The sequence below is a fragment of the Melospiza melodia genome, chromosome 2, assembly GCF_035770615.1.
Source record: "Melospiza melodia melodia isolate bMelMel2 chromosome 2, bMelMel2.pri, whole genome shotgun sequence".
NCBI classification, from domain to species: Eukaryota; Metazoa; Chordata; class Aves; order Passeriformes; family Passerellidae; genus Melospiza; species Melospiza melodia.
The window spans coordinates 102,539,085-102,557,856 of record NC_086195.1 but is presented as its reverse complement, the minus strand read 5'-3'; the positions used below and the strand labels follow the sequence as shown (position 1 = coordinate 102,557,856).

The 18,772-nt window shown below is 38.3% G+C and overlaps 1 protein-coding gene across 21 annotated transcripts in view; it reads right to left on the bottom strand.

The window, feature by feature from the left end:
* The window catches only part of LMO7 (LIM domain 7), a 132,430-nt gene that overhangs the window by 25,850 nt on the left and 87,808 nt on the right, over window positions 1-18,772 (bottom strand). For 9 of the 21 annotated variants that reach the window (XM_063149450.1, XM_063149446.1, XM_063149451.1 and 6 more), the window contains 13 exons: window positions 18,434-18,547; window positions 17,791-17,989; window positions 16,406-16,658; window positions 15,666-15,965; window positions 15,018-15,305; window positions 14,547-14,747; window positions 13,364-14,080; window positions 11,795-11,824; window positions 9,415-9,532; window positions 8,127-8,269; window positions 6,404-6,857; window positions 5,339-5,656; window positions 2,365-2,479 (listed from right to left, as the gene is read on the bottom strand). In XM_063149450.1, the coding sequence (XP_063005520.1) occupies window positions 2,365-2,479; window positions 5,339-5,656; window positions 6,404-6,857; window positions 8,127-8,269; window positions 9,415-9,532; window positions 11,795-11,824; window positions 13,364-14,080; window positions 14,547-14,747; window positions 15,018-15,305; window positions 15,666-15,965; window positions 16,406-16,658; window positions 17,791-17,989; window positions 18,434-18,547 (3,250 nt within the window). The remainder of the gene's footprint in view (window positions 1-2,364; window positions 2,480-5,338; window positions 5,657-6,403; window positions 6,858-8,126; window positions 8,270-9,414; window positions 9,533-11,794; window positions 11,825-13,363; window positions 14,081-14,546; window positions 14,748-15,017; window positions 15,306-15,665; window positions 15,966-16,405; window positions 16,659-17,790; window positions 17,990-18,433; window positions 18,548-18,772) is intronic. The other 12 variants (XM_063149454.1, XM_063149462.1, XM_063149457.1 and 9 more) reach the window with 10 other exon arrangements.

Genomic DNA, 18,772 nt, shown 5'->3' with positions numbered 1-18,772 from the left:
GGCTGCTCACAAGTGGATCTCATGAGGATGTATCAGGGACCTGCCCTGTTTAATATGTTCAGCAATCAGTAGGAGAAGGAGGAAAACACACCCTCATCAAGTTCTCAAACCTTGCCAAAAGTGAGAGGGTGGCCAGTACAATGGAGGGCAGGGCTGCTCTTGAGAGCAGGAACCTGACACTCAACAAGGCCACATGCAGGGTCCTGCTCCTGAAAAGGACTAATCCCAGTGATGCTACAGGCTGGGCATTGATGGGCTGGAGAGCAAGGCTGGGGGCCCTGGCAGTGGTGGGGCTGTATGAACACTAACATGACCAACAAGTCAAGACAAGTGGCCGTTCAATTCACTCAGCACCTCTTATGCCACACTGACAATACTGTGTCCAGCTTTGGTGTTCCTCTGTAAGAGAGACATCAATAAACTGGGGCAAGTTAAATGGGAAGATACTGGGATGGTTAGGGCTGGACCAATGGACCTGCGAGGAAAGGCTGAAGAGTATGGGCTTGTTCAGCCTGGAGAAGAGAGGCTGCACAAGAACTTAACAGTAGTTCCCCCCCCCAGTACATACCAGGAGGTCCCTGAGAAGGGAAAGCTGCTCTTCCTTGAAATTTATGGCAGGAAAACACAGAACAGTGGTTATAAACAGGGACAAAGATCGGTCTGGCTGGGTATGTAGGGGAAATTTTCTCTGAGAGGATAATGCCCAGAGAGGCTGCGTGGATTCCATTCTCAGAGGGCCTCAAACCCCCATGGGTAAAAAGCCCTAGGCCACTTAGCCTGAATTCCATCTTGACATTTTTTTGAGCAGTACATTACTCTACGTGATATTCCAAGCTGAATTATCCTATGACTTATCCTTAAAAATAGGTAATACAACATTCCCAAGTGCCTAGCTGAAATCATATATTACTCTTTCAATGGGTCATCCAAATATTTCATCCTTCACTTCTTTAAACGGAGCTACAGCCTTTGAGTAAGGATACAAGATGGGACAGTTGTTGGAAGAAAAAAGTGCTGAACACAGGCTACAAACGAGAGCACTGAGAGGCAGCCCATTCTTATAGTTAAGTATAGTTAAATCTATACTTTGTGCTCTTTCCTGTGAGAATGGTAATAAAGCATAACCAAGACAAAAAACCACAAGGCCTTCACCTTCTCCTTGGGACAGAGCCCATGTGGACCTTTGTGAATGACCAGCAGGAATATTCACTACCCTCACGTTTCTCCTTTTCAACTGGCAGTGCAAATGGACAGACCCCTGCCTCCAAGGATGGAAATTAAACCCAAAGCCCAGCAGCAGGAAAAGCAAAGGGAAAGTTATTCTTCAGGCAAAACGAATATTAGTATTTCCAGAATCACAGAACAAAACAGGTTAGAATGAACCACAGTGGTTTATCTGGTTCATCCTCCCTGCTCAAAGAGGGTTATCCTAGAGCAAATCCAATTATGAAAAGTACTCAGATATAGTGGAAAAAGGCCGCTTCGCTTCTTGAATTTGAAAAAGAAAAAAGAAATCCAAGACTTCTCATTAACTGCTGTTAAACAGTGTTGTTTCCTCTCTGGAAAGCATAATACAGACCTAACTAAATTAAAAGTTAGCTAAAGAAAGCATAATACAGAGCTAGCTAAATAAATAGTTTCCAGCTATTTCTCCTTTCTCAGGATGATCTTGTGTTAGGTGGAAAGAAGGGCACAATTCAATATTCCTCAAGTATTACTGGCAATGGGAAATACCATTGTTTAGAAAACAAGCATTATATGTGATTTGCTTAGGTTTTTTTTTGGTTTTTTTTTTTTTTTTAGAAAATCAAGCTCATTCTCTGCAAAAGACTATTAAAGGTTAGAAATGAACTTTATATATGTGCCATCTCAAGACAAAAATATTTGCTTTCCCTAAGTATTAAACAACTGAAAAAAAAACTACACTGGAAATCAATTTAGAAGTTGCAGCTACTTAAGAATATGAGCTGTCTCCAGAATTCAGCATGACTAAGAAAGGAGAAGTTGAACAAAGAGTATTAACTCCTAAGTTTCCTCTGCAAGTGTTTACAAACCATGTGAAGTGAAATCTTTCAAACTCAGCTGTAAGAAACAGTCTGGACATTGGAAGTCTGCGTTTGCCCCTAAATACTGTTCTGTAAGAGGCGCATGTTTATACCCTCCTTGATTAGGAAAATGCATTTTGGTATTTCTGAATTCAACTTGTTTCAAGAGATGGGGGTTCACAGAAATACATTAGCAAACTAAATAGTGATCTTTCAGTTCTGCACCTGATGTTTTGCAGCATTCTTAGCAGCAAATGCCTTGAGAAACCTCTGCAAATTAAACATAAGAACAAAAATTTGTGAATATATACACATTTACCTTCTTCAACTGTCTGTACAATGGCTCCTGAAGAACTCCAATTTGTTGTAAACCCAAAGCTGCGACTGTGGCCAGGTCTCTGGTTTATACTGATTCTCATTTCACTGTACTGTTCCTGTAAAATAAAACATGACACTACAGTATCTGGTATCACAGGAATCTAAATGAGGGAAAGTTTATCCTCTAAATAAGTGAGGATGTGCACTTTAATCATCTATTATTAGCATCACAGACAAAGGAAACAGTACTGAAGTCAGTTAACTAACTCATTTGCTTTTTAGTCCAACAGGTGTTTCAGTTTGCATTTATATTTTCTCTACATGTATCTTTCACTCTGCATTTCTGTTATTTTAGATGTTTTGCAACACAGTGCTAAAAAAATTCAAGAACTTGGAGGAAACTGAACACCTAAATCATTCTTCGTGGATTGTCTTGTGCATTTGTGACATGCACTGCCTCCTCAGTGAGCATCAGAGATCTGAAAAAGCTAGATAACTGTAATCAAACTTTTTTTTTTTTTTTGCATATCCTACCATAAGAATCATCAGTTTAGGCTCATGCTACAACTAGGTTTACTTGGGTGCACAATCATCTTCTTGATTTTGTGTGAAACACTACCAGCTTGCTATGGATTTTGTAATAGAGGGCTTTGATAATAGAAATAATCCCAAAATCAGCTAAATCCAGATCTTTATTGGACTTTCAAGATGCTTTCAGAATCTGAATCAAAATCTAACCTTGCCATTTTAAACAACAAGAATATCTGAATGGGAAAACATTTTGTAACACTTGCTTTCAATCCCACGCTATATTTGGAGCATGTGTTGCATACATTAACATTCTAAGGTGAGCTCATTAAAAACCTAAATGCACACTACACACTTCATCAGCATGACACTGACATTGATATAAAAGGAAAAAAATTCTCTGTCAAACAATGTTAAGATGGATATATTCCAGCAAAATGTGCATGGAAGGGACCCTGCACATTTTCACACACGTATTGAATGTACGCCTACATTTTAGTTCCCTAGCGACCCAGCCTTCCTGAAGAGTCGGATTCATTTTCCCTAACTTAAAATATTTAAAAGTCTAGAAACCTATGCCAATTCCTCCCAGCTCCTCTGTTGTAAGATGCAACAGGCAGCTCCAGCCAGCACTGCACAAGCAGGTGCAGCCAGCCAGCCTCAGGGAGGTGCAGCCAGAGGTGGTTTCAGCAGTACCGGAGTACTGGATAGAGAAGAAAACAACAGAGCACGGCATCATCCCAAGGTATCACCTCATGTTACAGGAATGTTCCTGGGAGAACACTCCCCATTACAGCCCAGGGTAGAAATTAAGTCTTTTCTTCACAACACAGCTACTGGCTTGCAAATGCTCCCATACAACCCAAATCCTTAGGTGAGTATATTAAAAATGAATCTACTTAACAGGTTAGCACACTGGCTGGAGAACATACAAACCTTTCGAGTTTGAGTGTGTTCCTGGAAACTACTACTGGTCTTAATTTTTTTTCCTCACCATCCCAACAAGACTCTTCAGATTTCTCTCTTGTCAGAGGAGTGATGTGACTTCGTACACTGAACTTTAACACTTTAATAGGTCATCTCTAAAGCAGTGCTCCACAGACCTGGTGCTATGGCCCTGATGACTAGTGAGCTATATCAATCTCTCTGTCAATGATTTACAAACACATCAAATGGAACTTGCATTCCTTTACTTGGAGATTGGTAAATTACATAATACAACTGAAATTTTTTTTTTAACTTTTAAAAATATCTTTTAAATGCCCCCCACCATTACTCACTTGTAGGAGGAAAGATTTATAATCTTTTAACTAATGACAGGAGAAAAACAAATGGACCTAGCACATGCTATTCTCAATTGCCTTGCTTAAACAGATACTAAGAACTTGTATCAAATCTGTCAGTTTTCACTGATTAAAACAGAAACTCCTCTGCCAGTTTTTGCTACAACAAAGGAAAAAAAAGATTATTATCTCATTGTCTTTTTCCTTATGCAGCAATCACAGTTTCAAATAATTATGATAAATTCATTAAAATGGCCAAGTGGCATTAAGGGTATTAAACTGCAATGTATTTCTTTTCCAAAAGTGATTAGGAAGAAGAATGTTTGGAAGCAAATGAACTTTAAAAAAGTTGTTATGGGAAGCTATTTCATAAATCAGCATCCAAGGTCTTATGACCTTCACCCAAGCAACTGGCACAATTAAGTTTTACAGCAGGATCAGGAATCCAAATCTGTCAAGGGTTATGAACTGAATCATCAGATAGTACAGCAAGGTATTTAGTAATTTAAAATTAAAGCTATTGTTGGTGAAACATGCAATCAGTTGGAGGAAACAGCACTTAAGATACATATTTCAAAAAGAACACTGAAGGACCCAGCCCCTTTTCCAACAAGCACATGCACAAAGAGATGGTGATTTACTTCAAAATTAATGAACATTAATTAGATTCAAGTAAATAGCTACCAAAAAAAAATCCAAGTCACAACAGATGGAAAAAAGGATAGTGTGATACTGATGTTTATGGCCAGCCTTTGAAAAGCTGATCTTTATTTTCCACCACCAGTTTAAAAGTGCAAATGAATGCTACAGCAGCTCAGATAATTCATCTAACTGTCACACCTGATTATATGAACAGTGTGCTAATTTGGAGAATAGTAAAAACTTCGCAACATGAAATATATGTAAAATAACTATTCTGAATTAGAATGATAAATAAAATTAGGCACATGACAAAATGGATAGGGGAAAATTCAGCAAAATAATATTTTTTTCTTCCCCAAATACTCTCTTTCCCCGAAGTTAAATCAAAGGAAATAGCAAGTCTCTGAGATGTCTTCTTACTACCAGAAAAATGCTTGCATTAGATGTACTTTTAGTTATTTTCTTTTTTATTCTGCTGTGGCATTCAGTTAAGCCAAGTAATCACATTATTTCCACACTTACCATGGCTTTTGAATCCTTAGGCTCTGTCAGAGTCGCAGTTTCTGCAGAAGATGCAAGTGAAAGAGAATCAGGAGGAATGCCATATTCTGGCTTAGGAATACTACATCCAGCATCTTGGTCTTGGGACTTTAAAGGTAATGCCAAACTGGGAGGAGGTGTTGACTGAACACCTTTTTCCTCCTCTTCCTCCTCACCTCTGCTTCTGAATACACCAGTGGAGAGAGGGTGTGCAGAGTCTGGTTGTGAAAAGCTGGTGAACAAAGTTTGAGTTCTTTTAGCTTTTTCTACTTCTCCATTGTATTTCTGAGCATCATCCATCTAGGAGAAAAATGACAGCTTGGTAAAGAAGTGCTTTAAAACAGAAATCCTTGAATCTTTCAGTGATTTTTATATTTAACAAAACCACCTCCGTCTTTGAAACAAATTCTGGCTCCTGTGCCCATTGTTAACTACCTACTTAGAATTTTTTTTTTCCTCTTGAAATGCTTTTTTTTTCTTGAAATAGTCCCGACTTAAGATAAACTTGTTAAAGTAATCTGCTTAGAATTATTTATATTCTTGCCACTTTTTAAATTGAAACAAATAAGGATATAAGAGAAAACTATGAAAATCATCACAGTAATGGGGCAGGGAATTAATTTAATTGTTTCAGTGCTTTAGAGTGCAGACAAAATTTAGCCTAGCATAAAATTTCAACAAAGTCAGCAGAGCAGAGGAAACTTCTATCACCTGAAAAATTTATCTTTAACACTTAATTATGTTAACCTGGCTCCAGATAATTACCTCCAATGACATTTTTTTGATAAAGCACCCAAAGGAGAATTACTACTAGTAATAAAAAGAATATTTTACTAAATGTAGCTACCGGCTTTAATTCTAGGAGTGTGTTTAAGCACAGAAACACAAGTAAACATCTAAAGGTACGAGAGAACTTCCTGCTCTATTAACACAGCCTTCATCACACAGGAGGCACTTTATAAACAAAACCAAAACATTAAAACTACTGTTCCCCCAGCTATTGAAGACCCCAAATTTACAAACTTCAGGAATGAAGCAGAATTTTACCGTGAACGACCGTGGGAGTGACGAGATTCCTCTTGAGTGGACACCAAAAGGTCTTGGTGTAACCACAGATGTTAACCTGGAGGTATCAGTTTTCTGGTAAGTTCTCGGGAGAGAAGCTGAAACCTGAGCTGACCCAGTTTGAGCATTCACTGAGTAACGAGTGGACAAAAGCGCCGGGCTCTGCTCCCGCTCCAGGCTCTCTGGAGGAGCAGGAGCTTCTCGAGCAGCCGAGCTCTCCGGCAGGTTCTCCTTGGGAGGCTGGGTGGTGTACACACTTTTACTGTCCTTAGTGCTGTGGGAAGCATCTTCTTCCAAATGGTGATCTTTGGCTGCTGACCAATCTTCTGCTGCTGTGGAAGGTGCTTTGTCTTCACTGAACACATCATCATTCAGTGAGGACACCCAGTTGTGCTCCTGTTTCTGCTGCTCATAGGACTCCTGATCTCTCTCTTCCCTAAGGGAATAGAGCCTGTTAAAATACCAAAGTGACCCGACAAACAGGCAGGCCTAAAGTCTTGCAACTAGTAAATGTTTAAGGCTGAGCATAAGCCAAAAATGCCTCTCCACTAAATAAAAATTATTAGCATAATTTAAATACATTAATATTTTCATATATTTTTAATCTATCTTCTTCCACCTTCTCCCCAGTTCAGCACTCTCATAGCACTCAGACATAATACTATCAGGCTGCCACCATGACAGAAATCTTTGCCAATAAAATGATCTAGCTGCACATCTGTAAATGATACAGATACACATCCTCAGAAATTCAGATTTATTTAGGAAAGAACAGGAATAAGATAGTCCCATAACACTGCCTGAACTGTGTAACTGTGCTCAATGTTTCTGAAATGCTATGCTGAATTTTAGATACCTAAATAAGACAGTGCCCTGAAATTTAGCTAATTATTAATTTTTGCTACTCATTCCTTTGTCATAAATGAACAACCACTACAAGAATATCCTTTAAAATATAAGTTACAGGATTCTTATTGATACTGAATAGTCAATACAATTACCATCCACACTTTTATTCAGGCAACTAATTTTTGTCCTCACAAATAAGTAAAAAATTAAAGAAATCCAAAAGATTAGACTTTTTTATGAATACATGTCATGTATATCTTACCTTCTGCTGAGTCATATGTGCTTTTGAAATAAATAAACAGATAAATAAATAAGACTGTCACCGCTAGAGATGGTACTGTGCAGTTCACACTTTTTGCTCTTCAGAAAGTAAATATCAAGAGGAAAAATTAGGGATGAAGGGGAAATCAAGTAAAAGTTTAGCTCTGTGACATAAATTAAAATTCTGGCTGCAGTTCTCAACAATGGCTAAAAAAATAGCAAATGTAGTGGAAGAAGGAAGATAAATAGTTAACTTTATCCATGAGTAAAAAAGGCAGCTATCCAGTTCAGTGCTATTGTTTTAACTCATTTAAAAAGAATGCAAATATTGATTTCTCAATATTTTATTTATGGATAGCAAAGTAAAATATCATTTATAGAGAAAACTGCTTAACATTCTGTGCAAACAGCGCATTAGAAAACCATATTCAGCCCTTCAATTGCCTAGATTTCTACATTTTATTTTGCAACTAAAATTGTCAAGATCTCTGCAGAATCAATTGCAACTTGTTGGTAATAGTGGCTCAAAAATTTAAAGGAATAAAAATGCTCAGATTTATGTTCTTACACATAATATTCCCATTAGGACTATTACCTCTCCTGCTGCATTTCCTTCAGTGACTTGGTACTCCTTCCAGAAACCTCAGAGGCTCTCCTTTCAATTTCTTCTCTCTCTTCCTTTTTCTTTTGCAATTCTGAAGTGTAACTCTTTCTACGACTCTTCCATTTTGCTAGATCCTGTTTAGCATAACACAAATATAAGCCATTAGATTTTCTCAAGGCCTCATAGACTTACAGAGGCATCCCATTACATGCTATTTATTGGCCTGGTTTTATTTGCATGTCTGCATCACAGCCACATTTTCATGTACCTTTCCCCTAAATTATAAAGGGGTTGTCATGTTCTATTTAGGGTTGCAGGCCCACTGCCTCCTTAAGTTAACAATTGCAATTACTGGACTATATGCTATTTAGCCCATTTTTTCTCCTCTTAACATTTTCAATTTTATTCTAAAACACATAATTGAAAACTAATGCAAATGCAATCTGAATTTCTTTGTTGAGGGCTTTAGAGTTTAGGATATCATTATTTTTCCAAATCACTACTATGTTAGACTGATTCACTAGCTTGAGAATAAATATGCCTTAAATTCTAAACTGAAAACAGATATTTCTGTACTTTCTTCATTTCTGTAAAACCGCAATGTGAGCTGGCAATATTGTCCATGAAATACCAGAGCTGAGTAAAGGGGAAGTACTGAATATTAGAACTGAGATGCATTAAACAAACAACTGTGAACTTCTTGCTTGGGGTTTGTTCTTAATTTTGGCTTCTTGTTGATACTCATTGTCAAGCAGAGATTTTAATAAATTGAAAAGTCTTTAGAAATGCTTATGATACTGTGCAAAACTACCATGCAGTTTACAAGCTGGATTTAAGACAGCATTATTAGTGGATAGGAGCCTCAAGAATTTGCACAAGGAAGTATTATTTATTCCACTTTCTCCCAGAGGATCAAATACTCAGACATTCCAATCATTACTCCAAAGAAGTATTCAAAAATTGCAGATAACACAAGAAACTATGTCCTAACTTCTCTTTACGTCCACAGAAATCAGGCCTGAAGGCTTTATTACAATACATACAAGTTCTATCCTGAAGCATTAATCAGAAACTTAGGAGGATATTTAAAATAATTTCAGTTCTGCATTAAACAGGCATCCGCAAAAACTGTAACAGCTGTATGAGATGAATTGTTTTAGAAGACAGCCCCATGAATTGCTGCACACATGCCGAAGTTTTTTTACTAGGGACACTGAAGGCAGGTGAGATCCACCCCTTCAAGCAGGATGCACAAGGAGAGGTGAGGAGGAGTCCTTACTTCTTGCCACTTTAGATCTTGCTCTTGTAACTGTTCTTTTATCTTCTGCAGCTCTTCATAACGGATTTTGCGCAGTGTCTGCAGCTCCTCTGCACTGACATCATTCAAAGACTTACTCCTAGAAAGGGAAAAGAGAACTCAGCTTTATAACATCCTAGCCCTCATTTACATGGGTGAAACCTTCAGTCAGAGAAAAAGGCTTATATTAGTACAACTGAATGCTCATGAGTGTTATTTTGAATGGAGCAGGAAGCACATGGGCAGCCGATGGGATGTGCTGTAGGGCCAACACACAAGTCATTAGTTGGGTATTTGAGCAAATAAAATCAGGTTAAGGGAATAAGCAGCTCTGTACATCTCCATGCTGATCATTCACATTGAGCTCCCTCCTAGAACACTGCTACTTCTGTTTTAACTTGCTATTTTCTTTGTTGATCTTGTTTCTTTCTTTGACCCAAAAGGCATCCCCTCTCCCCAAATCCAAACTCCCACCTTGGACTTCTCTCCTGTAACACCTTCTGTATCACCTCCTGTCCTTTCCTTCCTTCCAAATCAGTTATTGATGCCCATTGGCAGAAGATTAAGAGTCAGACACGGCCCAAGGCTCAGTTCATGGACATCACAGGCCCCACTAGCCTATGCTGATCCTCCCCAACCTCTGAGATGCTTTCCATTAAAGTTGGGATGGCTAACACAGCCGTCTTCCTGCTAACTTCTTCAACGTGGCTACAGTTTCCCCCAGGAACTCCTACTTGCTAGTTCCCTTTAACCTAATTTCCTCAAAGCTCACCTTTCATGCTCTCCCCTACCACATGCTATTTTTTCCTTTATTCTTTCACACTGCAGTGATAAACATAACAGGACATTCAGTTTAGATATAGGACAAGGCTCCTGATGAGATTTGACCACAAGCCTATGAGACAGTAAGCAAAATGCAGGTGTTTTATCATAAGGTTCAACGGCGTAATGCAAAGGGAAAGCTAGGTCTCTAGGGCTTGGGGGTTTTTTTGTTTCTTAGTATTCAAAAGTACCTTTTTTCCATTTATCCAAAGTATTAGTTATATACAGGGATGCAGTTAAGTTCCAGTAGGATATAGCACTTCTCTTACATGATGGAAAACAAGATTAAAACCAAAATAGATTCAGCACAGAGCCTTGCTCTAATCTGTTGCATTCCAAGAGATCTCTGAACTAACAAACCAGACTCTCACTTCCTCCCAAGTGGCTGAACTCACTTTCATTGGTAACATGAGACTGGCCTCTGGCCCCTAGAAATAAAGGCAGGGGCATTAACTCCTCATATCTGTTCTCTTATCTATTTTCTGAATGAGAAGAGTGCCAAATTCAGCAAGAATCACCTGGTTGCTATTGCAGAAACTCCTGTACAGTTCTTTTCCTCATTTTTTATGCTTAAGTTATATCACACGTAGAACTGTTTTAGGGTAATCAAATACTATATAAGGCTGTATCAAATTTGTTTCAGATGAGTTCAAGAAAACTAACATAGCTACATTTACTGTATCTGCCTGCAACAAAACAGGAAAATCTCAAAGAAATTATAACCTAAGAAAAGCTATATTCATACCATGGAACTGGGTCTAGGTTTAAATTTCAGTCTAAACTGAAAAACCTAACTAGTGATTTGAGTCTTCTGAGTCTCCCTCTCCTAACACCTAATTTTGAAACATTTTGCACTTCAGTAAATGTTCAGTAATTTACCAAATTTGCCTCACAGTAAAAATAGGGAAGCAAATATATAAATAAATAAATTTTAATTTTGAAAAAATCAGTAGAACACCATTCATTCCAAAATACTTAACATGCCATCACAAAATAAGTGGAAAAATTATTTCTCTTTGAGTCACAGTTTCTCTTGAGTCACAGATTATAAACAACATCTAAGTTCCCATTACACAAATCTATAAGTGTACCACGGAGCATTCAATAACCTGGGAGATATAAAATAACCCCAGACCATTCACCAATCCCATGATAAATACTACTGCTGTTAATTATTTTCAGATTCTAGCTGTACACCCTTCAAAATAAAATATTTGTTAATATTCCTTTACATTTTCTGAATATTTTAAAGCCTAAATGACATAGAGAACAACAAATTTTTCACTTCAGCAGGAATAAAACATTAGAGCTGATTTTCAAAGTGACTGATAACCATAAGTTTAATACATGAGACAGCAGAGAGAACTTTTGCCATATACATAGCTTTTATCTCACATTCATTACATAAATTGCAAAGAACAGAACAACAAAGCGTCATGCACAAGTTTTCAGCATGAGTTTTTAGCTACTGTTCATGCATAAAGATGAGAAGAGGCAAAAAAACTAGCATTCCAATCTTTCAAGTTTTTATAAAACTTACCCTTGCTCATCAGAAAGCTTTTGAAACAGTCTGAGAAATCAGAAACCAAAAAAAAGAGATTCAGTGTCTAGATATTGATAACAACGTTAACACCATTAGTAGACCAGCACTCTCACTAAGTGATGGGGAAACTGAAAGCTTGGGAACCAGCCAGCATGGAAAAGCACATCAGGAACTGGACACCAGTCAAAAAACACACCAGGACTTGCATGATGGGCAAAGTCGGGCAGAACTGTCAGAATAAGGCTGCCTGCAAGTTTCCAACACTTTTCATTTAGCAATACTGCACAAATAGAGCCTTGTGTTATTTCTGCACCACTTACTCATTCCAGTGCTGCTGAACAGCATGATGCTCAAAAGAGACTTATTTCAAGAAAATAAAATTAATGCCAGCTTGAGTACCAACAAAAGTGAGGTTTACAGAGGTTGTTCTCTTGTTACTTCAACCATTTCTGATACTAACTGAAAGTAATACTTGATGTGTATCAGAATAAAAGACCCTAATAGAAGTTTAGCATATTAATCCCTGAATGCACTTAATCCAGGGCAATTCAAGAGGATTTTTAGTGTTCTTGAATACGAGTATTTTATAATATACCTATTTAATTCTACTGAATTAATTTTTAAAACATGCAATATTTCCAAGCGCTTTAGAAATATTTCTCAGTGAAGCTTGAAAATTGTTAACAGCATTAAGCTTAAAAATTAAATGCAGCAACATCAAAATATCAACTGGAACACAGAAGTCTCTTAGTCACAAAATAATGATGCACAGCTGGGAGATCTGCAACTTGCAATGCCGTATTTTCAGAGCTAAGTAAACATTTAGAACCCCACTCTCCCCCAGTAAATACAAATTCAAAGGAGAGATAGGAAGTACTTAAGAAAGAGTATTCAGTCAGACAAGAGAAATTTTGAGGCTAACAGGAAAGAATTAGGGGAAAGAATGAATCAAGACTGTATGAAAGTAGGAGAATAGTATTGGCAGAATAAGATATGCCATGGTGGACTTAATATTACATAGACACACAACTTGCATGCACCATGACTTTGGGCAGGCGAAACACTTTTTTTTTTTTTTTTCACTTCATGTAATCATCTCAGAACTGTGGTAGGACAGTTTACAAGCATTTTTAAACTTAGGTGCAAGCAAGAATATCAGAATGCCCATTTCCAGAATTTGTCTTTAAAGCATTCATGTATTTCAGAAATGTTTTTATGTATTATCTTGCAGAATAGAAGACAATATTTCTAGCCTCCATAGTCATTTGAATAATCACTATTCCTGTTCAACCATGGAAAGAAACTTCTGCATAAGTTTCTTATGGAGCCTGAGGGAATGATAGCGTATTTTCTCCAAAATGGCAGCTTAAAACTAGAAAACTTTATAATGTTTTGTTGAAAATATGGTATTGCAGTCATGAGCTTCTATTCAAAGCAAATGAAAAGCTTGTTCGAGGACGACACGAACAAACAGACTGGCACTCTACGAATGGTTCAGCACAGGATGATGCTTTTCTGAATGGGAAGGGTTCAAGTGCACTCATTCTGTGCAGGACACAACCTGACCTCTCCACCATCTGCCGTTTCTTGTGTCTAACTTTGCTGGCCTCCCTGATTGCTTCCCACTTCTTCCAGTCTTCTTCACTGCATGGACCTGGGATAAAATTTACTGGCTGGACGTTGCTTCCCACTTTCCAAGATTCAATCTTGCGGGTCAGCATATCGTCCTTCTTATGGTGTAAAGATGGTGACAGCACTCTGCCATTGCTCTTCCTTTCCTCTGGTATCGCATTTTTTTCAAGTAAACATAGAAATTTGGACCGTATCTCTTCTGGAAGACTCCACGGATCAGGAAACAGTGCTGGGTGATACTTGTCGGGAGCACCTGATAAAGGCACCTCTTTTTTTTGAGAGAGGACTTTACGAAAAATCATGTCATCCTTTTCCAAATCTGGAATCACAGTTTGGCCCTCTCTGGGTTGCAGAATTATCTCACCCTCTAGAGGAGGCTCCTGCTCAGCCAATTTCTTTAAATACCGGGGGTCTTGAAGAACAACTTGATTCACATGGAAAGCCCCAGTTTTCCGAACAAACAAATCATCATTTTCCAAATCTGGATATAGATATCCATTCTCCTCATCTCCTTGCTTGCCTCCTGGTATAAAGGAAACATTCTTTCTACATTTTATGAGCCTAGGGCCAGAAGTGGGATCAATTCTGGTCTCCATTTCAGAAGACACGTAGTCAGTGTATTTTTGCAGGGCCTGAAGTAACGAAAACTGACTGAAGCATATAAAACAAAAGGAGGGAAGTAAAAATATCATTAACTAGCAAGAGACAAGCAGATCACAACGTATTGCAATATACATTTGGTTTAGACTTGCAGTATCCCAAGCAGAATGACGACACCATTGGCATTCACCACCACTGACTGTAGCACAGCACACACCAACCAACGCAAAGGTATCCCGGCATCCTAACCTGCTCAGAAACATCACGCTTACATGCTCACACACAAAGCCAGTAACCCTATGAAGCATGTTACACTTTCACATTTACATATTTCAGAACGCCAGCAACCTATAACTACATTAAAAGAGAAAAAAACCCCAAACCCAACAAACCAGCAAAATAGTAATAACCAAAAAAGCATGGCATCACGGGACACGGTTTAATTTCATTTAGCTGTTGCATATCCAGCCATCTCTTTCTGATGCACCAAGAGAATAGCTCATGCAGCAGTATCAACCTGGGCTGATCAGGAGACTCCAAGATTTTTCCTTCTGCAATCTGTGACAATGAGCTTCCCACATATTCAGCAGTTGGCTTATAACTCTGATCCCTTCTGCAGCTACTGTTCCAGTCAAAACTTGGTCTTGGTTGATTAGCAACAATAGCACAGCTTTGTTTGTAAGCAAATTCCTCATCCTCAGAATCTGATCTCTTTCTACTGTGCAGCAGCAGAAAGAACGAGCAGAGGAGAAAGAAAAAAAAACATGAAATGTATACTCACTGAGTAAAATGCACAGTGGCAACAGTACAACAGGTGCAACAGTACTTCATAATACTTCAATTATTTTTAAAAAAAGGAAAAAAAAGAAAAAATAAAAAATATCCTGTTGCTACACCGGCAGTCAAAATTTAAAAATTCTGAGTCATAGAACTACACTTTATTTAAGTGTTGCACACAGGAGAGAAACAGGCATGCATGAAAACGCACCTGAACCCTTGAATCTCTTTATACCAGGGTTTGAAAGAGGATTTCTTGATTTTTTTCCATAGCAATTCCTCCTCTGGAGTCCAAAACTTAGGAAGAAATTTGTCAAAAGCAACAACTGTATTTGGCGCTGAAGAACTTAGCTTGCGAAAATAGAGATCATCTTTTTCAATGTTTGGGATGCCTACTTCTTCCTCGTCCTCATCACAATACCCAGATAATTGTGAAGGACTGTTAACTCTTGGTTTGTTTTCGCCTTTAGTATCCAATTGCCTCTGCCTCCTCTGGGTACTGTTCAAAATATCCAATCAGTTAAGATATTTTAGGAGCAACTTGACATAAGCAATGCAAAAAGACATGCTTTTTGGCTCAGGAGCTCAGCCTTGTGAATGAAGCATATTAGTTCTCAATTTCAGCACTGCAGCACCAGAAACAATAAAATAGATTAAATTAAAAAAAAATTTAAAAGACGTTAAATGGTTATATCAGCATCCTGTCTCCACTGAGAAAACCACAAAATTTGACAGAAAAAGCATATCAAATTATCAGCTGTGTTAAAATGCCAATTAGAAGACTAACTTTATGGAGTTATTTAAGGGCTGCGATTTAGGTAATGCAATAGTTACTGGATCTTGGATTAGTATCTCTGACCTCATTGGTTCAAGCATTGCAGCTGGTGGACCAGCTGGACAACTTTCTCGCGAGCAAGATTTAGGAGAGTCATTGTGCAACATGAAATGATGTCCAGGTGCAGCAGAGCTTACAGGGCTCTTTTTGACTAGAAATCTACGATTTGCTAAGTCATCCAAAACAACGTCGGGCAGCCTTCTTTCATCTTCTGAATCAGAGCCACTGTCATACTCATAGATGATCTGGAGGGAAGCTGGATTTGTGAGCCCACACTCTGCTCTGCTATTTTGGCAGGAAGCTACAGGATTCGTTTCACGTCCACTGAGGTTGACCGAGACAGGAATAGAATGGAGACAGTGAAGGCACGAAGGCAATGGTGAAACTCAAGAACTGCCCACTAATCTCATCTGTATGCATCAAGAAGCCGGACAGCTGAAATTCATCACTATATTTTGGAAACTTTAACAAGCAGTCAAAACCATAGGTCTATCTCTCACGAACTTGCATTTAAGACCATTTAAATACATCTGGAGTCTGGCCAGCTTCAAAACATTACTCAAACATCAAGAAACAATGTGAAAAACCAAAACCAAAAACCAAACCACACAACCACACCAAAATGTCCCCCTTGATAAAACACGGAAAATCAAATACTTGACTTTTTATTGCAGCAAGAGCAGCTTTTCTTAAGCTAATAGAGAAGCAACTTATTTTAAAACTTCTACATCAAAGCCCACTTTACTGAGACCATACACCAGTACCTTGAAAATGCTCCATCTGACTCGGTGAAAACAGGACTTGCCCAGCTCCTCCTGTTGTCCTCATTCCTCTCTGTCCTCTTCTTCCTTAAAGGTGCTGGCACATATGCTGTCTGCTTGTTTTTGTTGGGTAAGAAACGGTTGAAGTCAGTGGTAGGTTTTGGTTCAATCACCGAAATCCTGCGGTAAGACCTGTCATCTTTATGGGAGTCATGCATTTTGGAAGGCAGTTCCGAGTCTATGTCACTGTCGCAACCTTAGAAGAAAGTGGAAATAAAAAGGAAAGATACAAACATCATTCTCTAGACATGTGCTTGTAGCTAAAACTTGGATCTAAGTCTTCTAAAATCAATTTATCTCTGTATTTTAGATGTTTCAGCTGAAAATTTGCTGATCTACTGACAGGACACTAGGAGAAGTATTTTTAGAAGTCTGTGGCAAAGCTGTGATAAGATCCATTAAACTCAATTTGGTTTGCATGATCCTCCTGCATTTGTTCCATTCTTTCATTATCACTGCTCCCTGCAGGAAACAAAGTGCTGGCCTCCATACTAAAGACAAAAAACAGCACAGAAATTTTTTAATTAAATAGTATCTGCAAGATAAATTTACTAACAAAGACAAATAAACAGCAAATAATATAGCATTGTGCTCATTTCACCAGATTAAAATCCAGTAGAAGCCCAGGGTACATCACGTATGTAATGTAGCTAAATGTTGCCTTGCACAGATCACCAATGCTCCATGGAGCCTCTGCTCAATGATTTTGTTACTCACATGAAACAAAACCCAACACCTTACAATTTGTGTGACTTTGGGCTACAAGTTGGCATTGAACTTTAAAACCAGCAGAGAAACACAGGCTAGAGTGCTGCTTTAGGGATCCAGTGTCACTATCTTCTTGTTCCCTTTATTTTCATGAAAAACTATTAAAAGCAACAAATACTATTCAGTATTTAACCTAGGTGGGAAAAACCTTATTGAATATTCACAAATGAAGTAAAGACATAGCAGTTTGACACAGTCACCCTAAGAACAAGGCAAGCAACTTGTGCAACTGGTGAATTTTAGGTAATCCCATCCAGATCTAATTTCTAGGAATTTCCCTTACAGAACTCTGGGAAAATACCCTGGACATACACACACCCCCTAACGTGTCAGTGAGAGCAAGAATTTCAGCAACCCCTCCCAGGAAGAACTGTGCGAACAATGCTTTTTTCCTACCAACTGTTAGAGGTGAATATTTGCTTAAGCAAAATGCAACTGCAGCAGTCACACAACTAGAACTGACTTTAAGTACTGGGCATCCGAGTACCAGGTCCATACATTGTCTTATCCCACACTCATAAGATACATGTCAACAAAATATTTTGGAGAGAAAAACATACCTTCACTGCCGCCTTTCAAGGTTATATCTGATGAAAAGCTCGTGCAGGACCTTGAACCAAGAGAGTCCAAGCTATCAAAGGAATCGTCTCTTTTATGAGTAACTGAAGATGGGAAAGGCTCTCCCCGGTCAACGTACCAAATATCGCCGTACCCACTATCTCTGCCACTTCTGCTTGGCTGGCTGGACTCTTCGAGTGCCTGCAAGAGTCACTTTTAAAAGGTCTTTTCCAATAATTTAGGGTGCAAATGCTACTCATGAGCATTTTGAATTCACAAACAAACTTCAGCAAAGGCTAATGCAAAACCCTAAAACACATACACAACAGTACATATAACAGCTTGAAGAGGAGACTTCGCAAAAGGTGTTAAATTTCTTTCATCTCAGTCAAAGAGGATTGAGATAGGGCTCTTCCCAATCTACCACATCAATTAGAGCAGATGTATTCTGAAATTCAGATGGGTTGCAGAAGAACTGAGCTAAAAATCATTCCTTTCCTATGGAACTTGATAGCTAGCAAAACAAATTACTGTGTTCTCCAAACTAAGAAAACAAAACCCTCAAGAGACTGTTTAGAATTGCTGCTGTATAACAAACTATAAACTTCAATCTATTCATTTAGTTTCCTTTTTTGGATTCCTTACCTTACTCAATGCTTGCCCTAATAACTTCTCAAATGCTTTGAGATTCAGGTATGGACCATTATAATCAGGGTCACTTTGAGCTTTCCTCCCAAGCCAGTATAATGTAATCAAAACCTAAAAACAAACAGAAAAAAAAATCCCTGAATACATACTTAATTACTTTCCTCTCATGCCATGTGCCAGTGTAAAAGAATCTCAGCATGCTGTTAGAGATGTTTCTACAATGCACTGCAAAGTCTTGCACACAATAGTTGCCATGATTGCCACCAAAACCAATTAAAGAGTGTCATGATGCATCTCGTATATCTCAAGCAAGCAGATACAAGTACTGTTTTCTCT